The sequence below is a fragment of the Neolamprologus brichardi genome, chromosome 12 (assembly GCF_056152115.1).
Source record: "Neolamprologus brichardi isolate AB-2024 chromosome 12, ASM5615211v1, whole genome shotgun sequence".
NCBI lineage: Eukaryota > Metazoa > Chordata > Actinopteri > Cichliformes > Cichlidae > Neolamprologus > Neolamprologus brichardi.
In genome coordinates, this window is record NC_142115.1 from 14,144,191 (window position 1) to 14,163,415 (window position 19,225).

Sequence of the window (19,225 nt, forward strand, 5' to 3'; positions counted from 1 at the left end):
AGAGGAGGCCATGAACTCCCCAAGGCTTCCTGGAAACCTGCCCTTTGGACCAGCGACTGATTAAAGGGCGCTCAGTCCTTGTCGGGAGAGTAATGATGAAGCGGAGTGTCTTTGCTAGACTCGAACATGTTTATAAATGAAGTTTGCAGCCATGGTAAGATATATGCTAATATTATATATAAATATATATATATATGTACTAAGTAGGTCAGCTTATTTCCAACAAGTGTACTTTTTACGAAATGTGAACTTGAACTCATGAGAAATTTGAACAATATTTCTCTGTTACCGGTTTGCTAACAGTGATATTAGCAGCGCTTAGCGGTGATTTTAAGTTAGATAAAACGGGTAATAGTAATACACTTTTAATGAACTAGTGTAGTAACATAACACGGGTGTTCATTGTGCATAATACGTGTTAAACTGTTGGTCCTGCTGCTGCACAATGGGCGGTTTTATTTAGTGCATATAAAACTCAGCTCCATTTCGGCACTGTTTACTTCGCTAACCGTGTAGACTAATCAGAGGAAGAGGATGTGTAGGTCTGTGTATGTGCTCATGTTTCCGGATAGCGGTTCTCTCCCTGCAGTGAGGCCATTGTTAAATATTCCTGGGAAACATGAAGGAAAGTTTACTGTGAAGGGGAAGGAGCGGCTGAGTGCTGCAGCTCAGGGTTTAGGTGTTTGCAGTTCAGCTTTCTGTGATGGGGAGGGATCTACACTTACTACACTGTTTGCTCAGCATGTGATCGACACTAAAATGAGCTTCACTGAGAAGGTCACTGATAAACGTGCTTTTTATTTCAGGACTAATGTGCTTCCACTTCCTAGAATACAGTCAATAAAGAAGACAATATAGTGCTTAACAGCTCCAGTATCTGTGTGCTGTAAGTAAATATTTTCGGCTTTTCTTTTTTTTTAGTCCAGAAAGTGTTGGATTGAGGAAACCTTCTTCAGGAGAGAGTGTGTGAAGTTCATCCCTTCCTCTTGGGATCAGCACAGGTAAACTGGGATCTGATTGCACTGATTATCTTTTATGATTCTGAGAAGAAACACACAGATTGTAGTATAACATTAACAGCAGCTATTTGAAATAACATTTTTCTGAGAGCAGAACTATTTGGCATGTAGCCCTTACTTCCAGGAATAGCAGCCATGTGGATATTTTGATAACGCGTTGCTTCCTGTCTCTTTCAGATGTATTCCAGTATGCCATGTTTGCCAAAATTTGATAAGGTATCACTGATGAATTGTGTGCTGAAGATGCTGTCCCACCAAACTCTTTCTTGTTTTCTTACTACATACGTCTGTATTGTTTTCTCCACCCTCATTCTTTCAGCATTTCATTGTGTCCTTTTCTGCCTTTTTTCTCCTACATTTGCACTGCAAAATTATGGGGAAATGGTAGGAAATGTGTGATTTTCATGGTCTGTTAAATGATAACAACAGCCAGACATAGAAATGTGTACTCAAGGGCAAAGGGAGGTGGAGAGGAAGTGTGGGATTTAGAAAATAAATGGAAGAATCACTGAAGGCTGGTTTAAAAAATCCAGGTGGATTTCTTTCATCTTTTAGAGCTTGTCATGCGCCTTCATATTATTATTGCTTATTAACAACCCTGCCTCTATTTTGAGGAGCTAACATGTAGTCAAGTGTCACTGATAATTTTGTTAGTGTTTTTTGGCCTCTTCCCTATTATCTCAAAGCAGACTATCAGAAATAGCTACTTAATTTAATTTATTTAAAATCAACAACATTATGCTAAAGTGTTGTAAAAGTATGATTGAAGTTAATCATTCTAAAAAATTACCTTACGATGCTTCTTCCTATGCATCTATGCAATGTCGTTCTATTTGCTAGATGTTGCTGCGGCCGCCTGATAGGGGAACACTCTTGGCAAGAGTCCCTTCCTCCATTGTCCCTCTGTCCTGGTCCTGGACAGGATGTGGAAGAGGAGTGGTCCATGGAGCGCCACACCAGGGCCAGTCCCACAAATGCCTATGGCACCGTAGACTTTGAAGATACTGCCACACGTGTCTGTCGAGCCAAGGTCTGTGAGTTTACCAGCTCTGTGCGTGTCTCTAGGCCAAAGGAACATTTTTTCAAAAGTAAAATGGTAAATGTACACACGCTCAAGAGACTGCTTCAAATATAGAAGCAAATGCGTGGAATCTGTTAATAAGACCTAGATTTTGATGGTTGCGTAAAGTTTGCTTTGCTATGATGTAAGCAGGCTTGGTCGCGATGCATGAAAGCAGAGATGCTATCTAATGTAGTGACAAAACAATCGGCTCAGCAGCACCTCAGAAAAGTACAAAGAGCTTCTCAGTTGGAAACACTTTCATGTTTTTCCAGTATGTTCGTGTTGCTGTCGACTCCAAGCCAGAAGCATTACTCCAGCTGATGTTGAGGGAATGGCAGATGGAAAGACCCAAGCTACTGCTGAGTGTCCACGGAGGCGCCGAAAATTTTACCTTGCCACCTAAAGTCAACCAGGCCTTTAGCAAAGGGCTGATCACTGCTGCCCTCAGCACAGGGGCATGGATTTTCACCGATGGCATTAATACAGGTAAGTTTTACAATTTTTTGTGGAGTATTATTTTCTGCCAATCTCCAGTTAGTGACTGGCAGCAATCTCATTACTTACATCTGAAAAAAAACTACGTTGATCTGTGTTCTGTTTCTACAAGGTTCAGTTTTGGTTAGTTTCTGTTAGCTTACATTTCTGTATGGCGTGCTGTTGTAAAAGTACCCCTTGGATTTTAGAGGTTTTGTTCTTATTGTGTATTTGCTGTGCATTCAGCTACTATTTGCATCCCCTCCAGGTGTGTCTAAATATGTAGGTGATGCAGTTAAATCCTTTGGAAGCCATGACCTGAGGAAGAGAAACACAGTTGGCATCACACCCTGGGGAGTGATTGACAACAACATGGACCTTATAGGCAGAGATGTCAGTACTGAAACTGTGTTTTTGCACGTTACTTCATTCCTCACCACATTTTTTTGATATATGCAGAGTACCATATCCCACTGCGCTGCTTTACTTTGTCTTTGACTGACACCGATTCAACATCGCTTCAGGTTTTCAGGCCTTACCAGCCTCTGGGAAACCCTTTGAGCAAGAGAGCCTGTCTCAATGGTTTCCACTCCCACTTCCTGTTGGTGGATGATGGAACGCTGGGCAAGCATGGCTGTCAGCAAGGCCTCAGGAGGAAGCTGGAGAAGCACATACAACTACAGAAAATACATCCCCGTGGGTGTTTTTGCGCAAAAACTAACAAAAGAAACAAAATATGAAGCACACAGATTTGACTGAAGTCTTTACATCATCCCTTCTCTTTTTTGCAGGACTGAACCAAGGAGTGCCTGTGGTGTGTGTGGTGGTGGAGGGAGGTCCTTCTGTGGTGTCTACAGTGTTGGACTACGTCAGCACTGTGCCCCCTGTGCCAGTGTTTGTGTTTGAGGGATCAGGCAGGGCTGCTGACCTACTCGCCTTCTTACACAAGCAGACTGCTGTTGACAGGTACAGTACATAGGTTGGTATAGGCCTGTAGTGGATGCATAGCAGGGTCTTTTTGAGCCAGCTGGTTTAATAAGCAAGCATAATTTATACTTATTTATACTTATGGCAAAGTGGAAGTTATAACCTTCTTCATGAGTATTGGGGCATATTTTAAGGTGAAAAAGAGAAAAATGGGCAAAGGGAGAATCTCCCCTTTACCGTTATATCATTAGAGTGAATAACTGTAAACAGATTTAGCACTTTTGTACTCAATTTGAGCACTCTAAAGTACTTTCCTTACAACAAGCCTCATTCACACTCCAGTAGATGGATTGCAGAGTTCAGTATCTTGCTCAAGGATACTTCGGTGTGAAGGCTAGGGGAGTCAGGGATTGAACCACTGACCTTCCAATTAGCAGATACCTCACACTACTGCCGAGCCGCATATGCCAACTATTTGAAAAGGCAGTTAGACCCCAGCCACATTCTTTGTTTTTTCCTCATCTCAGATGAACCCAAACACACAGTTACTAATATGATCCTGTCCTGCTAACTACATTTGAGTGACGTTTATATTTTAGGAAGGGTTACCCAATAGGTGCATATAAAAACTTGATGATGATGATGCAATTAACTGATTGTAAAATGAGATAGAAAGTAGAAACTAGATAGCAGTGTCCTCTTAGTGCAAAAAAGCAAAAGGCCGCTCTGGTAAGCTCATAAATTAGTTTGTTAGACTCTTATTTTGACTTATTTAACATTTACCAAAAAGACACAGGATTACAAATATTAAATTGTTTCAAATGTACATTATCCTTCCATACATGTACTTAGCCTTTCGCCAATTCAGTCTTATGGGGAGCGGAACCCTAGCTATCATAGGGCGAGAGGTGGGGTACACCCTGGACAGGTCGCCAGCCTGATGCAGGACTAACATAGAGGAACAGGCAACCATTTGCACTCATATTTACACCTGTGCGCAATTTAGAATCACCAATTGACACAACTCCACTAATTGCACGTCTTTAGCCTATGGGAGGAAGCCAGAGAACCTACGCAAACAAGGTGAGAACATGACTCCACCTTCTGCGACCTTCTCAGGACCTTCTTGTTGTGAAGCAAAAGCGCTAACTATTGTGCTGCCCAGGGGTACACGTTAAACAGCATATTGCAGGCCTAGCACAGAGAGACAGACAACAATTTGCAATCACATTCACACCTACTGCCAATTTAGGTGGATGACCTAACAAGCTTTGGACTGTAGGAGGAAGCCAGAGCACCATACAGGGAGAACATGCAATTCCACACAGAAAGGGCCGAGCCGGCCCAAAAAACACTGATTGTGTTTTTATGTTTGTTTGTTTGTTTGTTTTCAGACCTTTGGAAGCTGACATTAAAGAGAACTTCCTCACCACGATTGGAGATGTGCTTGGAATGGAGAGGACTGACGCCAATGACCTCTATACTCTCCTGCTGCAGTGTATGGATCATAGACAGTCTGTGAGTAAAGCAGCTTCTGGGGCATGTGTGTGTTGTGACTGAGGACACTGACTACTAAATCAGCGTTTCTTTGAACAACAGATAACCATCTTTGACTCAGAGTCAGATGACCAGATGGCCTCAGATGCTGCCATTTTGACCGCTACTCTCAAGGGTACTTGTTTCCTTCTTAATTATCAAACATTTTCTCTCAAGTGACTTTGATTCATTAATGTGGGACTGGAGCGTTTCTCTTAGTAAGTCAGAAAATCTGAGTTATGTTATATGTTTTGTTGCTCTGAATCAAAAACAGGCACAAAGGCCAGTCCGTCAGAGCAGCTGAGTATGACTCTGGCGTGGGACAGGGCTGACATTGCACAGAAAGATGTCCTTGTATATGGACAGCATTGGCAGGTGAGAAAGTCAAAAACAAAGGGATTTGTTAAGAGATATATTCTAAAACACTTCTTCAGCTGAGAATCAGAAAGGAGAAACACACAGTTTTACTTGTTGCTTAGCAAGGGCAGCTCTGAGACTGCCCTCTTCTTTATTTATTCATCAGTGGGTGTTTGTTCCTTACATTGGAATGTAGAGGTGTATATGTGTGTGTGTGTGTGTCAGAGTGTGACCCCATAAATGGCTTCCCTAAACCTGCTAGTCTGGAAAATCCAACAGTTCATCTATATGTAAAAAAGGCACTTAGACTAAAACTGACATAGCTACGTTTATCCTACCGTAAAACAATAAAAGAAGGTACGACCTTTCCCATGCTCCCAGGATGTGGGTGTGAATGCCAGAGCACTCTGGAATGCACACAAAGCCTTTGCAGACTATTAAGGATCGCACATCCTATCACTACCATATGTAAACTTATATTATTAAAAGATTATACTGACTACTAAGTACAATTTTCTATTGACAGGAGTCATTAATGCAAAACTGTAGTGCAATTGTTTTCCATTAAAGCAAAAAAGGAGATATGTAAATTATTTTTCACTTGTGTAGGTGGGCTCCTTGGAGCAAGCCATGCTGGATGCTCTGGTGATGGACCGTGTCAGTTTTGTCAAAATGCTGATTGATAACGGCATGACTATGAGCCGCTTCCTCACAGTCGATCGCCTTGAAGAGCTCTACAACATGGTTACTATAATATGTTAATATATCTGCTTTAAATATTTAAGACACTTCTTTTTTCTTATTTGTTATTCATCATTTTATTAATCAAGGAGAACAGTACAATTCTGTGAAATATATTTTTCAGAAAATAACATTTACTCACTGGAGTACTTTTGATTATCTTGGGGTATTTCCTCTTGCGTTTGGCTTTCACTTTGCTGTGCAAACATACAAAATCCCTTTATGTTTGTTTCTCTTGAATTTCTCTCACAATTCCCAAAACTTCTTTGATCCAAATCACAGTCACTGTAAGTGTTTTTGCACCAGGATCTCTTGTGTTTTGTGGCCAGTTGCATCCAAAATATTTTCCCAGTAGTTGGTTTAGGATGTTTCTAAAATCACAGAGCTCTTTTCCATACATTCACCCTCAGCTTTCTCTATGTTGTCTTTATATTTGTGTATAAAAGCCTTTTCACTTATTCATAACGCTGGAATAAGTAGTTCCTTAAAGAAACAATTTGATATTTGTGGAGCTTTGATTGCATGTGCATTATGCAGCCGTTAAAAGTAACTAGTAAATTTGGTTTGCTTTGATTTTGTGCTTTGCATTTTCTCTTAACTGTCATTTTCTTTTTTTATATAATTATACAAAATCCTCCCTGCAGGCACAAGGGCCAACAGCCCGCTTCTTGCACCACCTCGTTGAAGATGCAAAACAGGTGAGTTTTGATATTGAGAGTAGCTGTAGGTGCACATCTAGCTTCCCTTTCCCTCCCGAAAAAGGCATTGTCAGCATATGTTGCTCCAAGACCTGTTCAGCATTAAAGAGGCCTTTACAGATGTGCAAGTTTCCCATGTGCACTAATGTTCCTCCATAGCATTGCAAATGCCAGCTTTGGAACTGTGCACTGACAGCAACCTGGGTGGTCCCTCACCTTTTCTGTGTTATAAATACTGATTACTGTAGCAGCCACATTTACATGTGCACAGTATATGTTTATTTATCGTGTTTGTATGTGTTTGTGGGGAGACATCCCTTCCTGCAGGTTATCGTCTTTCGATCATTGACATGGGCTTGGTGATAGAATATCTCATAGGAGGAGCATACCGCAGCACCTACACACGCAAACAATTCAGAGCTGCGTACAGCCGATTGCACGAAAAAGTGAGCAATGATTGTATTCTTTTTCTTTGCCCGCTGCACCCTGATAAAAGCCATTTAAAAATCCTTTGGTTTAATGACTTTTACAGTTTTCATACAAATGCCTGTTTTGATGCCTGTAGAATGGTAGACGAGACAGTTCAGCCACCTTTTCTAAACTCAGACATGGACTGATGCCAAGCTCTACGAGGAACAGGAGCCTCCAGGACCTGCATTTCTTTAGGACCGCCCAGCCTTACAAATGCAAGGTTGGTTTAGAGTTATTTTTTTAAGATTTAGATTAACAGTTTCTAATTTTTCTATCTGTTTTATGACAAAAAATCTCACATTCCCATCTATTGTTTTTTCATTTCCTTGTCCCTTATTTTTTCATACATCTTACTTTTTCTTCTAGGAGCAAGATGTGTCACCCAGTACCAGTGGGGAGGTGTCTAGTCCAGGCCTTGATGATACTCCACTGCTGGTTCCTTTCAACTTCAACGACTTGTTTGTGTGGGCAGTCCTTCAGCAAAGGCAGCAAATGGCACTGTTCCTGTGGCAACATGGAGAAGAAGCGCTGGCACGTGCAACGGTGGCCTGCAAGCTTTACCGCTCCATGGCCTTTGAAGCACGTCAAAGCAGCCTGGATGATAACATTATAGAGCGATTCAAGACATATTCACTGTGAGTGTCATTGAACTGTATGACTTATTTTAAACAAGCAGTGATCCATTGCTTATTAATAGCAGGGATACACTCTGAAAAAGTGGCACATAATGGAATACCTTTTGAATTTCCATCTAAGCTCTGGTTTTCTCTCTTCCGCTGAAATATGTGATGTCATCGTGTTAAGATTTAAGTAGCTCTCTAAGCCTGTGTTGTGAGTCTAGCCAGGGATTTAAAATGTCTCCAACTTAGTTGAAATAAATCACTCGAGTATAAGACAGTGGCACCAATTTTAAATGAATGCTAATTTATCCAGGACTGACTGCCCAAGCAAATTCAAGGGTATACAGCATGATGCAAAAATAAATCTCCAACAACTCAAAATGTCACCACAGTGACTGCAGGTAACTCTGGTGTTAAAGTGCCTGCGTCTACAGTCGGATAGATTTTGACATATTTCACCTGCATTTAAGGTGCTGTCTAAGAAGAACATTAGGCAGAACTACAGTTTCCCAGTGAACACAGAGACAGAAGCAACACGTTTGACATAATGTACTCTGGACATACAAATCAAAGATGGAGTTATTTTTAGGAGAAGAATTTCTTGCGGTCTTTGAAGCGTGGTGGAAAGGTTATGCTTTGGGGACTGCCTCGGTCTCACAGCAACTGGGCAGCTTGCAGTCATTGATTCAGCTATGAAGGATATATTAAGGATAAGGTGTGTCTGAAACTGTTTAATTTGAAGCTGACCTTGAATGGAACAGCCTAGGCAATATCCAGACTGGAGTCTCATTGAAATGTTCTTGGAAGATTTGAAATGCAAGAAACCTCCAAACCTTTTATAGCTGTGAAGCACCGTTACCATGCAGTACACTTTTTTCCCCTCAGGACTTCATGTTACTTTGTATATGTGAAGATATGGGTACAATTTTTTTTATTTCTTTCATATTTTTAGAATTATCACAGAGTTGACATGCACATATCTCTTCTGTCTTTGTGTGTCAGTGAGTTTGGTAAGCTGGCGGTGGATGTGTTAGATTGTGCGTTTCGTCAGAACGAGCAGATGGCCATGAAGCTGTTGACTTATGAGATGGAGGCATGGAGCCACTTCACCTGTCTGCAGATGGCTGTCTCCTCATGTCACAGACCATTCGTCTCACACTCCTGCACCCAGACTCTCCTCACTGATCTCTGGACCGGTCCACTTAACATGAGAAAAAACTCATTCTTGAAGGTAAACCTTGCAGATAAACCAGATAAAATTCACATTTCAGTGTCATTTAATTGCATCACTGCAAAAAGAAAAATAAAGATAGGAGGTGGGTTTAGCATTCCAGGTGAATTTTAAGAGACCAACAGCGATTTATTATTTTTTTAATTAAAAAAAAAAATTAAACTTGTATTTAATATAATCAGATTTGATTTCTTGATGTTTCTCGAAAGCTGTACAGGGTAGGGGTGGGCAATATAGCTTCAAAATTATACAAAAATATTTCAGCAGAATTATAGAAAAAAATAGTGAATATGTCTTATCAGCAATTGCAGCTCACAGGATGCAGCATTTTTAGTCCATGAAGGGCATGTTTCATCTTTCTTTTCCTATTACCTGCTATCATTGATGACTGACTAGCTAATTCAAAGTTTGAATCTCTTGCTACAAGCTGGTAGCAGCAGCAGTATTATAATGTCATAGTGCTGACACAGGATTGTATATAATGACACAGCATAAGTCAAATGTAAGCACAAAACCATCCGAAATTAAGTAGTGCTTATAGCACAACTGCTTAACACTTAAGTTTAACAAAAAAGTAACTTAACCTGTTAACTTGACAGGAGCCTGCACAGTATTGTCAGTAAGTAAGTAAGATTCCACAAAAGCAATTAAATGTGACTGTCTCTGCAAAAGCTTGCCATTATTTCTAATATATTTATTGCAATGTTTCAGTCCTGTTGACCTTCATCAGGTCCCAGATTCTAATTTACAATCCATTAGTCAGGAAGTCAGGATGGCCGAGCGGTCTAAGGCGCTGCGATCAGGTCGCAGTCTCCCCTGGAGGCGTGGGTTCAAATCCCACTTCTGACATTGTCTGTTTGCATAATTTCCTTAGGGATTGTTAAAGTATTCTGGATTAAAGATATTAGCAATCAATGAGGATGGTGTTCTGCAGTTACATTTAACTGTTGTCAATCTTGAATTAGCATTTTGTCACATAATGAAGTTCTGCCTGGGATTTGATATCTAGGGTTGAACTTAAAGCCATGTTTTTCCACCCCAAAACCACATCGGTAATTATCATTCATTGTTATATCTTCCTGTCATGTAGAGTGAGGGAGCGCTTCAGCCATTATTTGCTGTTTTCTTTTGGTTCACACATCACCAGCTGCTTTCATCACCCCCATTAAAGCCTGGTTGTGCTAAATGATTGTGTTTTTACCTCAAGTGTTGTTTTATTTTTTTCATATTTTGCAAAGCAGTATGTTTTGTTGGAGGTTGTTAAAGTAGCCAGACACACTCTCCTTGTTTTTTTGTTTTTTTTTAGATCATTTTGAGCCTTCTTTTGCCTCCTGCCATCCTACTTCTGGAGTTTAAAAGCAAAGCTGAAATGTGTCACGTACCACAGACACACGAGGCAATGCTGTTTGGACTCGACTCAGTCAAGCCAGCACCAGGCACCAAGGGCTCAGATCACACGGTACAGTAGGAGTGCAGTACTTTCAAATTTCAACTGGCTAATATCTTACAGTATTTCATAGTATTTCACCTCACTTGTATGGTTTTCTTTTTTTTTTCATTTACTCTACCCATGCAGGGTAGTCATGATGCAGAGCAAGGACTCTCTTTCCAAGACAAACGTGTTGGTCCTGTGTCAGAAGCCATGTCCTCTATAACTGTGCGCTGTGTTTCCTGGATCACAACACTCTATGATTTCTACACAGCTCCTGTTGTCAAGTTTTGGTTTCACACAGTAGGTTTTTTATGTTAGTTAACACACGATAAAACATTTCTCTTTCTCAAAGTGCATCATGCAAAGGATTATTATACATTGTTCTTATCCTTCTGTCTGAATGTCTTTTCTCTGATTCAACTGTAGATGTCCTACTTGGCCTTTCTGATGTTATTCTCCTATGTTGTCCTTGTGAAGATGGAGGATCAACCCAGTGTTCAGGAGTGGCTGGTTATAGCATACATCTTGTCAACTGCAGCAGAGAAAACCAGAGAGGTCAGAGGTTCAGTTTTTAGCAGAATATATTAAAAAGTGTTACAGGAGAACATAAAATCACAAGTCAGTAGTAATGTAAGTTTCTATCTTTTGTAATTAGATATTAATGTCTGAGGCAACAAAACTGAGCCAGAAGCTGAAGATTTGGTTCTCAGAATACTGGAACATATCAGATTTCATCGCCATCCTGCTTTTCGTGGCCGGACTGGCAATGCGTTGGCACTCTGATCCCTACCGGACAGCAGGACGCCTCACATACTGCCTGGACATCATCTTCTGGTTTATCAGGGTGATGGATCTACTGGCCGTTAATCAGCATGCTGGCCCTTACCTCACCATGATCACTAAGATGGTGTGTACAGACTGCACAGCACTCACTGGAAACATAAAAATTTGAGAAGTGTGTGTGTTTTTTATTTTTTAGTAGCCTCTCACTCTCTCTGTGCCCAGACCAGAAACATGTTTTACATTGTGGTGATGATGGCAATAGTGCTGCTGACCTACGGAGTATCCAGGAAGGCTGTCCTGTCACCAGACGAGGAGCCATCATGGAGCCTGGCTCGAGACATAGTCTTCCAGCCCTACTGGATGATCTATGGAGAGGTCTATGCATCAGAGATAGACCGTTAGTGGCCCAATAACACTAGATACTTATTAACCAAAGGTTTTTTTTTAAGTAGTAGAATTTAACCTTCATGATTTTTGCATTGCCCTGAGTTCTTGGAAACACTGACTCGAAGATTGCTGCAAGGCTAATTTGTCACTTATCCTATTCCACTTGAATTAAGGTCATTCAAACAATCTTACCTCACAAGGTGAGCTTTGCTTGACTCACCTTTGTATTGCAGTGCTTGTTATTGACTGCAGCTGAAAGGAGTTCTTTGTTTCAGAATTTAGACAACTTCACTTATTACAGGGGCTGATTCTTCGTGCATAAAAAATATGCTGCAAATAACAAAATCACTTAAAATGTAATTGGTATAAATGATTAAGGGAGTTACAGTATATGTAGGTCCTTTTGCTGCTTTTAGTTGAAGGTGTAACTTAGATTGTTCAAAAAATAAAGTTTGGATGCTTCCAAAGAGCTATGTCTGTGTCCTCCATGAGAAGAGCAGTAAACAAATCAGTGCAAGGTCTGTCACACTTTACCCTGTAAACAGTGCCAATTCTCTTACTTTAAGATTTTTTTTAATGTACTCTGCTCCAGCGTGGATTTAGGCGATCTCGGTTGCTTCTGATGTCTCAGACCGACTGAGTGATGTTAAAATCTGAGCTCTGTGTCGGCTGTACCATATGTTGCGAGACTCTGTGCCCTTTTCTTGTCCCTGTAGAGTTTTCTATGAATGTGGTTCTAATTTAGCATTCATGATGCAGAAGGAGATTCATACCAAGTCTCTGGTAGTTTTTGTATGATGAATAAGAATTAAAAAAACAAAACAACACTATTGCACTGTGTGTAAGATCTGCGTATTTTTGTGTGTCAACAGCATGTCAGGAAGATGATTCATGTCCTCCTGCATCCTTTCTTGCACCATTTCTCCAGGCTGTGTATATGTTTGTCCAGTATATCATCATGGTCAACATCCTCATCGCATTTTTCAAGTAAGCATATTGAAAAATCTTAGTTTATAGTAGGGGCTACCCTTCAATAAACCAAACTCTTGTTAACAGCAACGTCTACTTTGACATGGCATCAACATCCAACAAGCTGTGGAAGTACAACCGGTACCGCTACATTATGACCTATCAAGTGAGACCGTGGCTGCCACCGCCCCTAAACCTCCTCAGTCACATGGACCTGGGTTTGAGAGCTATTTACAAGAAATTTAGTGGTGACGCTGAGCGGGAAGAGAGAGCCTCTGGACTTAGTAAGTACCACAGCATGTTTTCTGGAAAGGAAGAAAATGGTGATAGTTTAGCAGCTATCTCTACACTTGTCACTTCTTCTGTCTCACTCGTTTTTACTAGAGCTCTATCTGGGCCACGAGGATCGCAAGAAGCTGCATGAGTTTGAGGAGAAATGTGTGCAGGCCTATTTTCATGAGAAGAGTGAATGCCCGCTCAGCAGTCAAAAGAACAGGATCAAAGTCACAGCTGAGAGGTAGGACTGCAAACAAGGGGCTTCTCATTTCTTTTGTTTTGTCCGATTATTTAAGATAAGCTACCAGCGCTTGTGTGTTTCTGCTGGATCTGTGTCTCGCTCTCCAACCTGCCAAATCACTATGGCTGGAAACTTTGTAGCTTTGTAAATTTGTCTTGTTTGGGAGCCATGCACAAGATCATTGCTTTGATGTAGAGTTCCTTTTGTGTCCAATGCAAGAGCCAATAGATTATTTCTTCTATAACACGAACAATCGCTCTGTCTGTCATCACATTGTTAAGTTTAATATTGATAAGTTTGATAAGTATAATAAATAATAAATGAAGTATTAGAGGCGCATTAAGATAAAATATTATTGTTCATTTTCACAATAAAGCCAAACTTTTGAGATTAAACTAAATTATTATTTTGAGAATAAAGTTACAATGTGGAGATTAAAGTTGTCATTTTAAGTCAAACAACTGCGATGACTGCTGCACCCATTGCAAACATTGCAAATTGCCTTGTGTAGAAGAGTTACTGAAATACCTTGATCAGTTTTCATATCATGTCTTGTGATACAACATAAACCCTCTTTACTGCACAAGGGTGTAACCATTGATTTTCACAGTTTTTCCTTCTGACCAGATGCAGCTTTCTGCGTTAAACCTGCATTTCTGTGCTTATCACCACACCGTGTTTATGTATTTAAAAATAAATAATTTCCTTGTTACTAAAACCAACTCTGAAGTATGATTTCACTAACTCATCTACACAAGACATTATGTAGAGGGTTTAGCAGCCGTGGCAGTTGTTTGACTTGAAACGATAACTTTAATCTCCATGTTTCAAAGTACTTTTTTAATGTGCCTCCAATGCTCCTTCTTACAAACAAGTAAGTAGGTAGATCCTTAAATGTTTATTTACTTTGTCTCACATACCAGCTTATATATAGCTTGTGCTTGTATTGTGATCCTACTAACACAGGCTTCCCTTGCCTTTTGTGGTGTGAATTTACAGCTGAACATGTGGTTGTGTTTAGTGTACAAAAAGCATTTAACGTCAGTAAATAAATCGTAAAAACGTCATTCACCATTTTTGCTCATATTTGTTCCATCAGAACAGAAGAGATGTGCATGATGGTGGGGGAGGTTTCAGAGAAGGTCAACTTCATTCAGGATAGCCTGTCAGACTTAGACTCTCAGCTCGGTCATCTCCAGGACCTCTCTGCTCTGGCTGTGGACACCCTCACTCTTCTTTCTGCATCCAACAACCTACATCAGGAGGAGACACGTCTGGCTCAGTGTCGACTCATCCCAGCATCCCAGCACGCCCTCCCTCACAGCTGGACCCTTCCACACAGAAGTGGAGCGGCTAATATACAACGATTGGTGGCCAAGCCATATAAAAGTACCCCGCCTTCATTGCTAAAGGGCTACACCTTGGCAGGAAATAGACGGGAATCACAGGAGTGCCATGTAGGAGTTAGGGGAAGCAGGGGAGGAAGATATGGACACACAGAAGAACCAGAAGAAAGGGCAAGAGAGGTGCTTACTGTTGTCTTCTAGTAATGTTGTTTCACAAGAAGGAAAGAAGGAAAGCAGTAAAGTTTATATCTTTTTCTTTTTGAATCAATTAATGAAAGTAGTTCCTGAATTACAACTGAAAACCCACCCCAAACCCTGAAACCCCAACAAAAACCAAAGCTCATGCCAGAACTTTATTCCGAGTTGCACTTGAGCTCCAATCCCCAAAACCTCAGGCCAGTAAATTAAAAAATAAATACAACATATCAATATGCAAGGTCACGGATTAAAAAGAAAACAAAAAAAAAAACTCCCTCACACTTAATTGGAAATACAATGTTTTGATCCTTAGACTCTTTGAAAGGAGAGGTAGTTGTTGTAAACCTGAACATGGCCTTTAGAGGGAGACAAGCTAAAAGAGATCCATAAAGTATCCATAAAGTCCTTATTTTAATGTGATGTATTCTCTTCACAGCTTTATAACATTAAAACTAAATAACCACTGACTTAAAGAATTTAAAATACTTTGTTAATTACTTATTTTTTTCCCATAGGATCATCCATGTGAGAATCAGCATGAAGCTTCTGAGCCAGGGTCTTTTGCGTCCCTCTCCCACTTTAACAGTGGAGGATTTTTTTCGGTCAGAGATCAGACACCCTGTGAGTCCTGTGAACCATCCCAGTGTGGGTCTCCTCTTTCTCCCAGAGGCTTGGAGTCACTCCATTTTAAATTCTGGATTTGTGAGCCATATTTGTTTACCAGTCAGGAAGAAACATCCATGGAAGAGGAGGATGAAGTAGAGGAAGAAGGAGAAGAGAAAGAGGAGGAAAAGACACAGGAAGAACCACCTAACATAGACGTGCACCGAGCCTCCAGCAGTGCTTTTCTGTTCGACCCACAAGACATCTCAGAGGGTTTGACAAATCCTGCCTTTTCTTGTGATGATAGTCAGCCAACTTCTCGGTCCAGAAATTCCAACCAGTGGAGAAAACCCATAAAATCCCCAAGGTGGGCATGTTTGTCGAGGGACCGTCCGTATGGCTACTGCAGATCTTTGTCATCCAGCATGGAGAATATGGCTTTCGCTGGAGCACCCCTCAGCCCAACCAGGGGATCCTTTCCTTCTCTCAATGAATCAATGAACAATGAGAGTTTGCTTGGTAGGAGGGGTTTAAAAAACAATACATCACTAAGATGCAGCAGGAGCCAAGGTATGATAACGCATGGGTTTGAAAATCAAGTTAATCTTTGGACGCTGATGGTTTAAAGCAATGAGTTTGCATGAAGAGCTTTGTGATATGTAGCACATGCAAATCTTAACAATTTTGCAAGTCAGAACCAACAATGTTATAAAATAACTTTAAGGGTCATTCAGGTCATAAGCAGTCATTTTCTCTGTATCTTGCCCCTGATGAAAATGATCAAAAGGAAATTTTGAAAATCTGTGTGTACCTTGTCTATTTTTTTATCATGCATTTACACACAATAACAGATAATGTACATCTGTGTTTCTGCAGAGTGGTCCAAATCATCTGACTTTACTCAGGTCTTGGACAGCAAAGGCAAAAACAAAAAGACCGTGAAGATAAGAGAGAGCAATCTAGATTTGGTAATATGAAAAAAGTTGTGCTCCTCATAGCAGAGGATCAGTCAGGTGCAAAACATGGCACAAAGTCATAAAACTAAATCCCTGCTATCTTTGTGAATGGGTTTTTCATTTTCGTTTGGTGGTTCTTTACAGAGAAGCTTTTCCATCTCTTTATTTGTTTTGGAAAATAGGGAGCCATGCATTCCCAGTTGTCTGATGTCAGCTGGGGAAGGCGCCGGAGGTTGATAGGCGAACCCACAAGTCGGTCGGCTTCAACCAGCCTCAGTCAGCTCAGTAAGACCTGCATTTAGATAGAGTACATGTTGTATTTGTACACAGAGCTTTCAGAGAGCATCTGCTAGTATGCATTACTCTGCTTCCTCTGTGTATATGTACAGTAGAACAAGAAGAATGACAAGGGTTGTTTTTTCATATTAAAAGAAACAAAGTTTGATATGTATATGTGCGATGTTTAAATTATCAACCACTTGAAGTTTCTCATGTTTTACTTAAAAACTGTTAATATCAATATTTTTTCAGATTTTGAACAACTGGATTTGCTGCAGAAACAGGTCTTTTCGCATCAGGTAAAGATGTGGTAAAGTGTGGTAACAATATTTTGTAATTTGTGGGAACATTAGCGATAGTAATGCTAAAATAATTAGTGTAAAATATGTCAGTGTTCTTGCTTTGATTACTGGTAGGATGTATGGAGCCCCACACACTCAGCTTGGAACAGCTGGGCCAGGTCCATGAGCCGCAGGTCTTCGTAAGTCTCCTTTCTTTTTCAGCCTTCCAGATTTACCCTGAATTTATCCAAACTTTTTACTTAAACGTAACAATGTTTTCTTGATGCCTGTTGCAGAATACAGAGTGGCATTTCAGCTGAAGGTATTTCTGGATGTACAGATTGAATACATTTTCTGTAACATGTGGTCATGTAGTGTCTGTTATAGTGAGATGTATTTGTTTTGTTTTTTAATGCCCTGTAATCTTACCTGCTGCAGCCAAGAACTCCTCATTCCAGTCCACTGACAGTTTGTATCCACACTACTCAGGTATTTGCACGATCTGCAGAAAATTATCTAAATTAAATAATAGATCCTGAAAGGATCATCTATTGTGCATCTATTGTTTTTGTGATTTCTTCAGTGATTATACTCGTACATTAGCTCATCTGTAGTATTGCCTGTATCGTGCCTGTGTGTTAACAGCTGTGGAGAGAAACAATTTGATGAGACTGGCTCAGACCATCCCTTTCACTCCTGTCTCAATCATGGGTAACTTGCTTGTTTGATTTAGGATTTATTTCTTTTTTCATTACTGTTGTTTTACCCCCAAAATCCATTTCTGTGCACTTAATCAAGTTTTTGAACATTCTCTGTAGGAGGTGAAGAGGTGAGCATTTACTCTCTGGAGGAAGTAGCCTCTGATGCTGACCCTGAATCCAGCTCAGTCTCTTCCTGGTCATCACGAGGCCTGTCTGCTATCCTGCAGCCCCTCTTGAGCGAAGAAGGCTCTTTGGATGGGGGCCTCCGGCAGGGCCGCCGGGTTCTCTGTACATGGGCAGAACAGGATGTGCTCAGACCCGGTCTGGTATACGTGGTGAAAGGTTTCAGACCAGAGGTGGTTCGTGTCTGTAAGAAGTACTTCCATGGTAGCACAGCACTGCAGCTTTGTTTAAGGGTAAATCTTTAAAGTAATCAAGGATTCGTCTACATTTGCTGGTTAGTACTTTTCACAGTTTTGAATTGAGTATCAAGTACTTCTAACACTATGATCAATTTTGTTTGTGAAGGAGATACAGCAGCAGAGAGCAGCCCAGAAGATGATGCAAGTGTTCAACCAAGTCAAACCTGATGATTTGCACCACTCACCAAGGTCACTATTTTATCTTTCCTATGTGTGTGTGTTAGGTGTGTCCGTGCATTTAATAACTGTCCCTTCTATCCACCAGATTTCTTGACGTGTCACTGGTCCTCTGGCATTCTAATGGTCAGTGGCTGACGATTGAAAGGAACATGTCTGGTGACTTCATGAAATACAACAACAACACGGGAGAAGAGATCACCCCCTGCTGTTCACTGGAAGAAATGCTTCTAGCCTTTTCCCACTGGACTTACGAGTACTCACGCAGAGAGCTGCTGGTGCTCGACATACAAGGCAGATACTTTTACTTTACTTTGCATGTTTGTAGTCGCACACGTGAGATATTGAGTCTTTTTTAAAAAAAATCTGTTCCTTTATTCCTTTTGACAGGAGTGGGAGAGGAGCTGACTGATCCGACAGTCATTATGGCAGAGGACCAGAGGTGCAGTAACCATTTCTGCTATGCGTATAAGTGATATTTATATTCTCTGATTTTAGAAATTCACATTTTATCCCATATGTACTGATGAAAGTCTGCACTCTGACTGACTCTGTTGCAGTGTTAGCAGGGGTGAGATGCTTTTTGGACCTGATAATCTTGGAGATGCTGGCATCAATGGTTTTCTGCAGAAACACTCTTGCAGCGCCTGGTGCCACAGACTAGGTTTAAAAGGTCAGAAACATACAAAACCTTGTCTACTGTTTTTTTCTGATCCAGTGTGTGACATGTGCATTAGCATTTCATTGTATGTACCTGTTTTTGCACATGTGTGCATACATGCCTTTGTATGTCACCTCGGTGTCGTCACTCAGGAGGCCAGCTTGGCTCAGAGAGAAATCCCCAGCAACTTCAAATAAAGACGGCACACACGAACAGCCAGCTAATTAAGCTGCGAGTGTTCGTTTATTTCTATAACAACAGTAGTGTTTGAGGCATGAGGGAGGGCCCGTCTTTGTGCTGAGCGGCCTTTGATTATGTATTAATCATGTCTTTGTGCTGGCGATGTGCTGCTGAGACATTAGCTTTGATTAGCTAT

The 19,225-nt window shown here is 40.8% G+C and overlaps 1 protein-coding gene and 1 non-coding gene across 4 annotated transcripts in view; both read left to right on the forward strand.

Moving 5' to 3' along the window:
• The window catches only part of trpm6 (transient receptor potential cation channel, subfamily M, member 6), a 20,659-nt gene continuing 1,434 nt past the window's right edge, over nucleotides 1-19,225 (forward strand). Inside the window, exons 1-39 of one of the 3 annotated variants that reach the window (XM_006805882.3) lie at nucleotides 1-154; nucleotides 922-1,001; nucleotides 1,197-1,235; nucleotides 1,860-2,049; nucleotides 2,355-2,568; nucleotides 2,825-2,949; nucleotides 3,081-3,252; nucleotides 3,348-3,522; nucleotides 4,878-5,001; nucleotides 5,083-5,155; nucleotides 5,294-5,394; nucleotides 5,986-6,120; nucleotides 6,762-6,815; nucleotides 7,127-7,261; nucleotides 7,381-7,506; nucleotides 7,653-7,921; nucleotides 8,909-9,137; nucleotides 10,444-10,596; nucleotides 10,714-10,869; nucleotides 10,996-11,124; nucleotides 11,225-11,476; nucleotides 11,575-11,749; nucleotides 12,612-12,726; nucleotides 12,796-12,992; nucleotides 13,093-13,225; nucleotides 14,325-14,751; nucleotides 15,285-15,942; nucleotides 16,249-16,340; nucleotides 16,511-16,613; nucleotides 16,860-16,906; nucleotides 17,024-17,088; nucleotides 17,185-17,210; nucleotides 17,327-17,377; nucleotides 17,534-17,599; nucleotides 17,707-18,005; nucleotides 18,118-18,200; nucleotides 18,277-18,482; nucleotides 18,579-18,630; nucleotides 18,749-18,861. In XM_006805882.3, the coding sequence (XP_006805945.2) occupies nucleotides 137-154; nucleotides 922-1,001; nucleotides 1,197-1,235; nucleotides 1,860-2,049; nucleotides 2,355-2,568; nucleotides 2,825-2,949; nucleotides 3,081-3,252; nucleotides 3,348-3,522; nucleotides 4,878-5,001; nucleotides 5,083-5,155; nucleotides 5,294-5,394; nucleotides 5,986-6,120; nucleotides 6,762-6,815; nucleotides 7,127-7,261; nucleotides 7,381-7,506; nucleotides 7,653-7,921; nucleotides 8,909-9,137; nucleotides 10,444-10,596; nucleotides 10,714-10,869; nucleotides 10,996-11,124; nucleotides 11,225-11,476; nucleotides 11,575-11,749; nucleotides 12,612-12,726; nucleotides 12,796-12,992; nucleotides 13,093-13,225; nucleotides 14,325-14,751; nucleotides 15,285-15,942; nucleotides 16,249-16,340; nucleotides 16,511-16,613; nucleotides 16,860-16,906; nucleotides 17,024-17,088; nucleotides 17,185-17,210; nucleotides 17,327-17,377; nucleotides 17,534-17,599; nucleotides 17,707-18,005; nucleotides 18,118-18,200; nucleotides 18,277-18,482; nucleotides 18,579-18,630; nucleotides 18,749-18,861 (5,857 nt within the window). In that variant the 5' untranslated portion in view covers nucleotides 1-136. Of the gene's footprint in view, nucleotides 155-921; nucleotides 1,002-1,196; nucleotides 1,236-1,859; nucleotides 2,050-2,354; nucleotides 2,569-2,824; nucleotides 2,950-3,080; nucleotides 3,253-3,347; nucleotides 3,523-4,877; nucleotides 5,002-5,082; nucleotides 5,156-5,293; nucleotides 5,395-5,985; nucleotides 6,121-6,761; nucleotides 6,816-7,126; nucleotides 7,262-7,380; nucleotides 7,507-7,652; nucleotides 7,922-8,908; nucleotides 9,138-10,443; nucleotides 10,597-10,713; nucleotides 10,870-10,995; nucleotides 11,125-11,224; nucleotides 11,477-11,574; nucleotides 11,750-12,611; nucleotides 12,727-12,795; nucleotides 12,993-13,092; nucleotides 13,226-14,324; nucleotides 14,752-15,284; nucleotides 15,943-16,248; nucleotides 16,341-16,510; nucleotides 16,614-16,859; nucleotides 16,907-17,023; nucleotides 17,089-17,184; nucleotides 17,211-17,326; nucleotides 17,378-17,533; nucleotides 17,600-17,706; nucleotides 18,006-18,117; nucleotides 18,201-18,276; nucleotides 18,483-18,578; nucleotides 18,631-18,748; nucleotides 19,047-19,225 lie in introns of those variants that run through there. The other 2 variants (XM_087849023.1, XM_035914385.2) reach the window with 2 other exon arrangements.
• trnal-cag (transfer RNA leucine (anticodon CAG)) lies at nucleotides 9,904-9,986 on the forward strand. The gene has a single exon. It is a non-coding gene; the product is annotated as a tRNA-Leu (tRNA).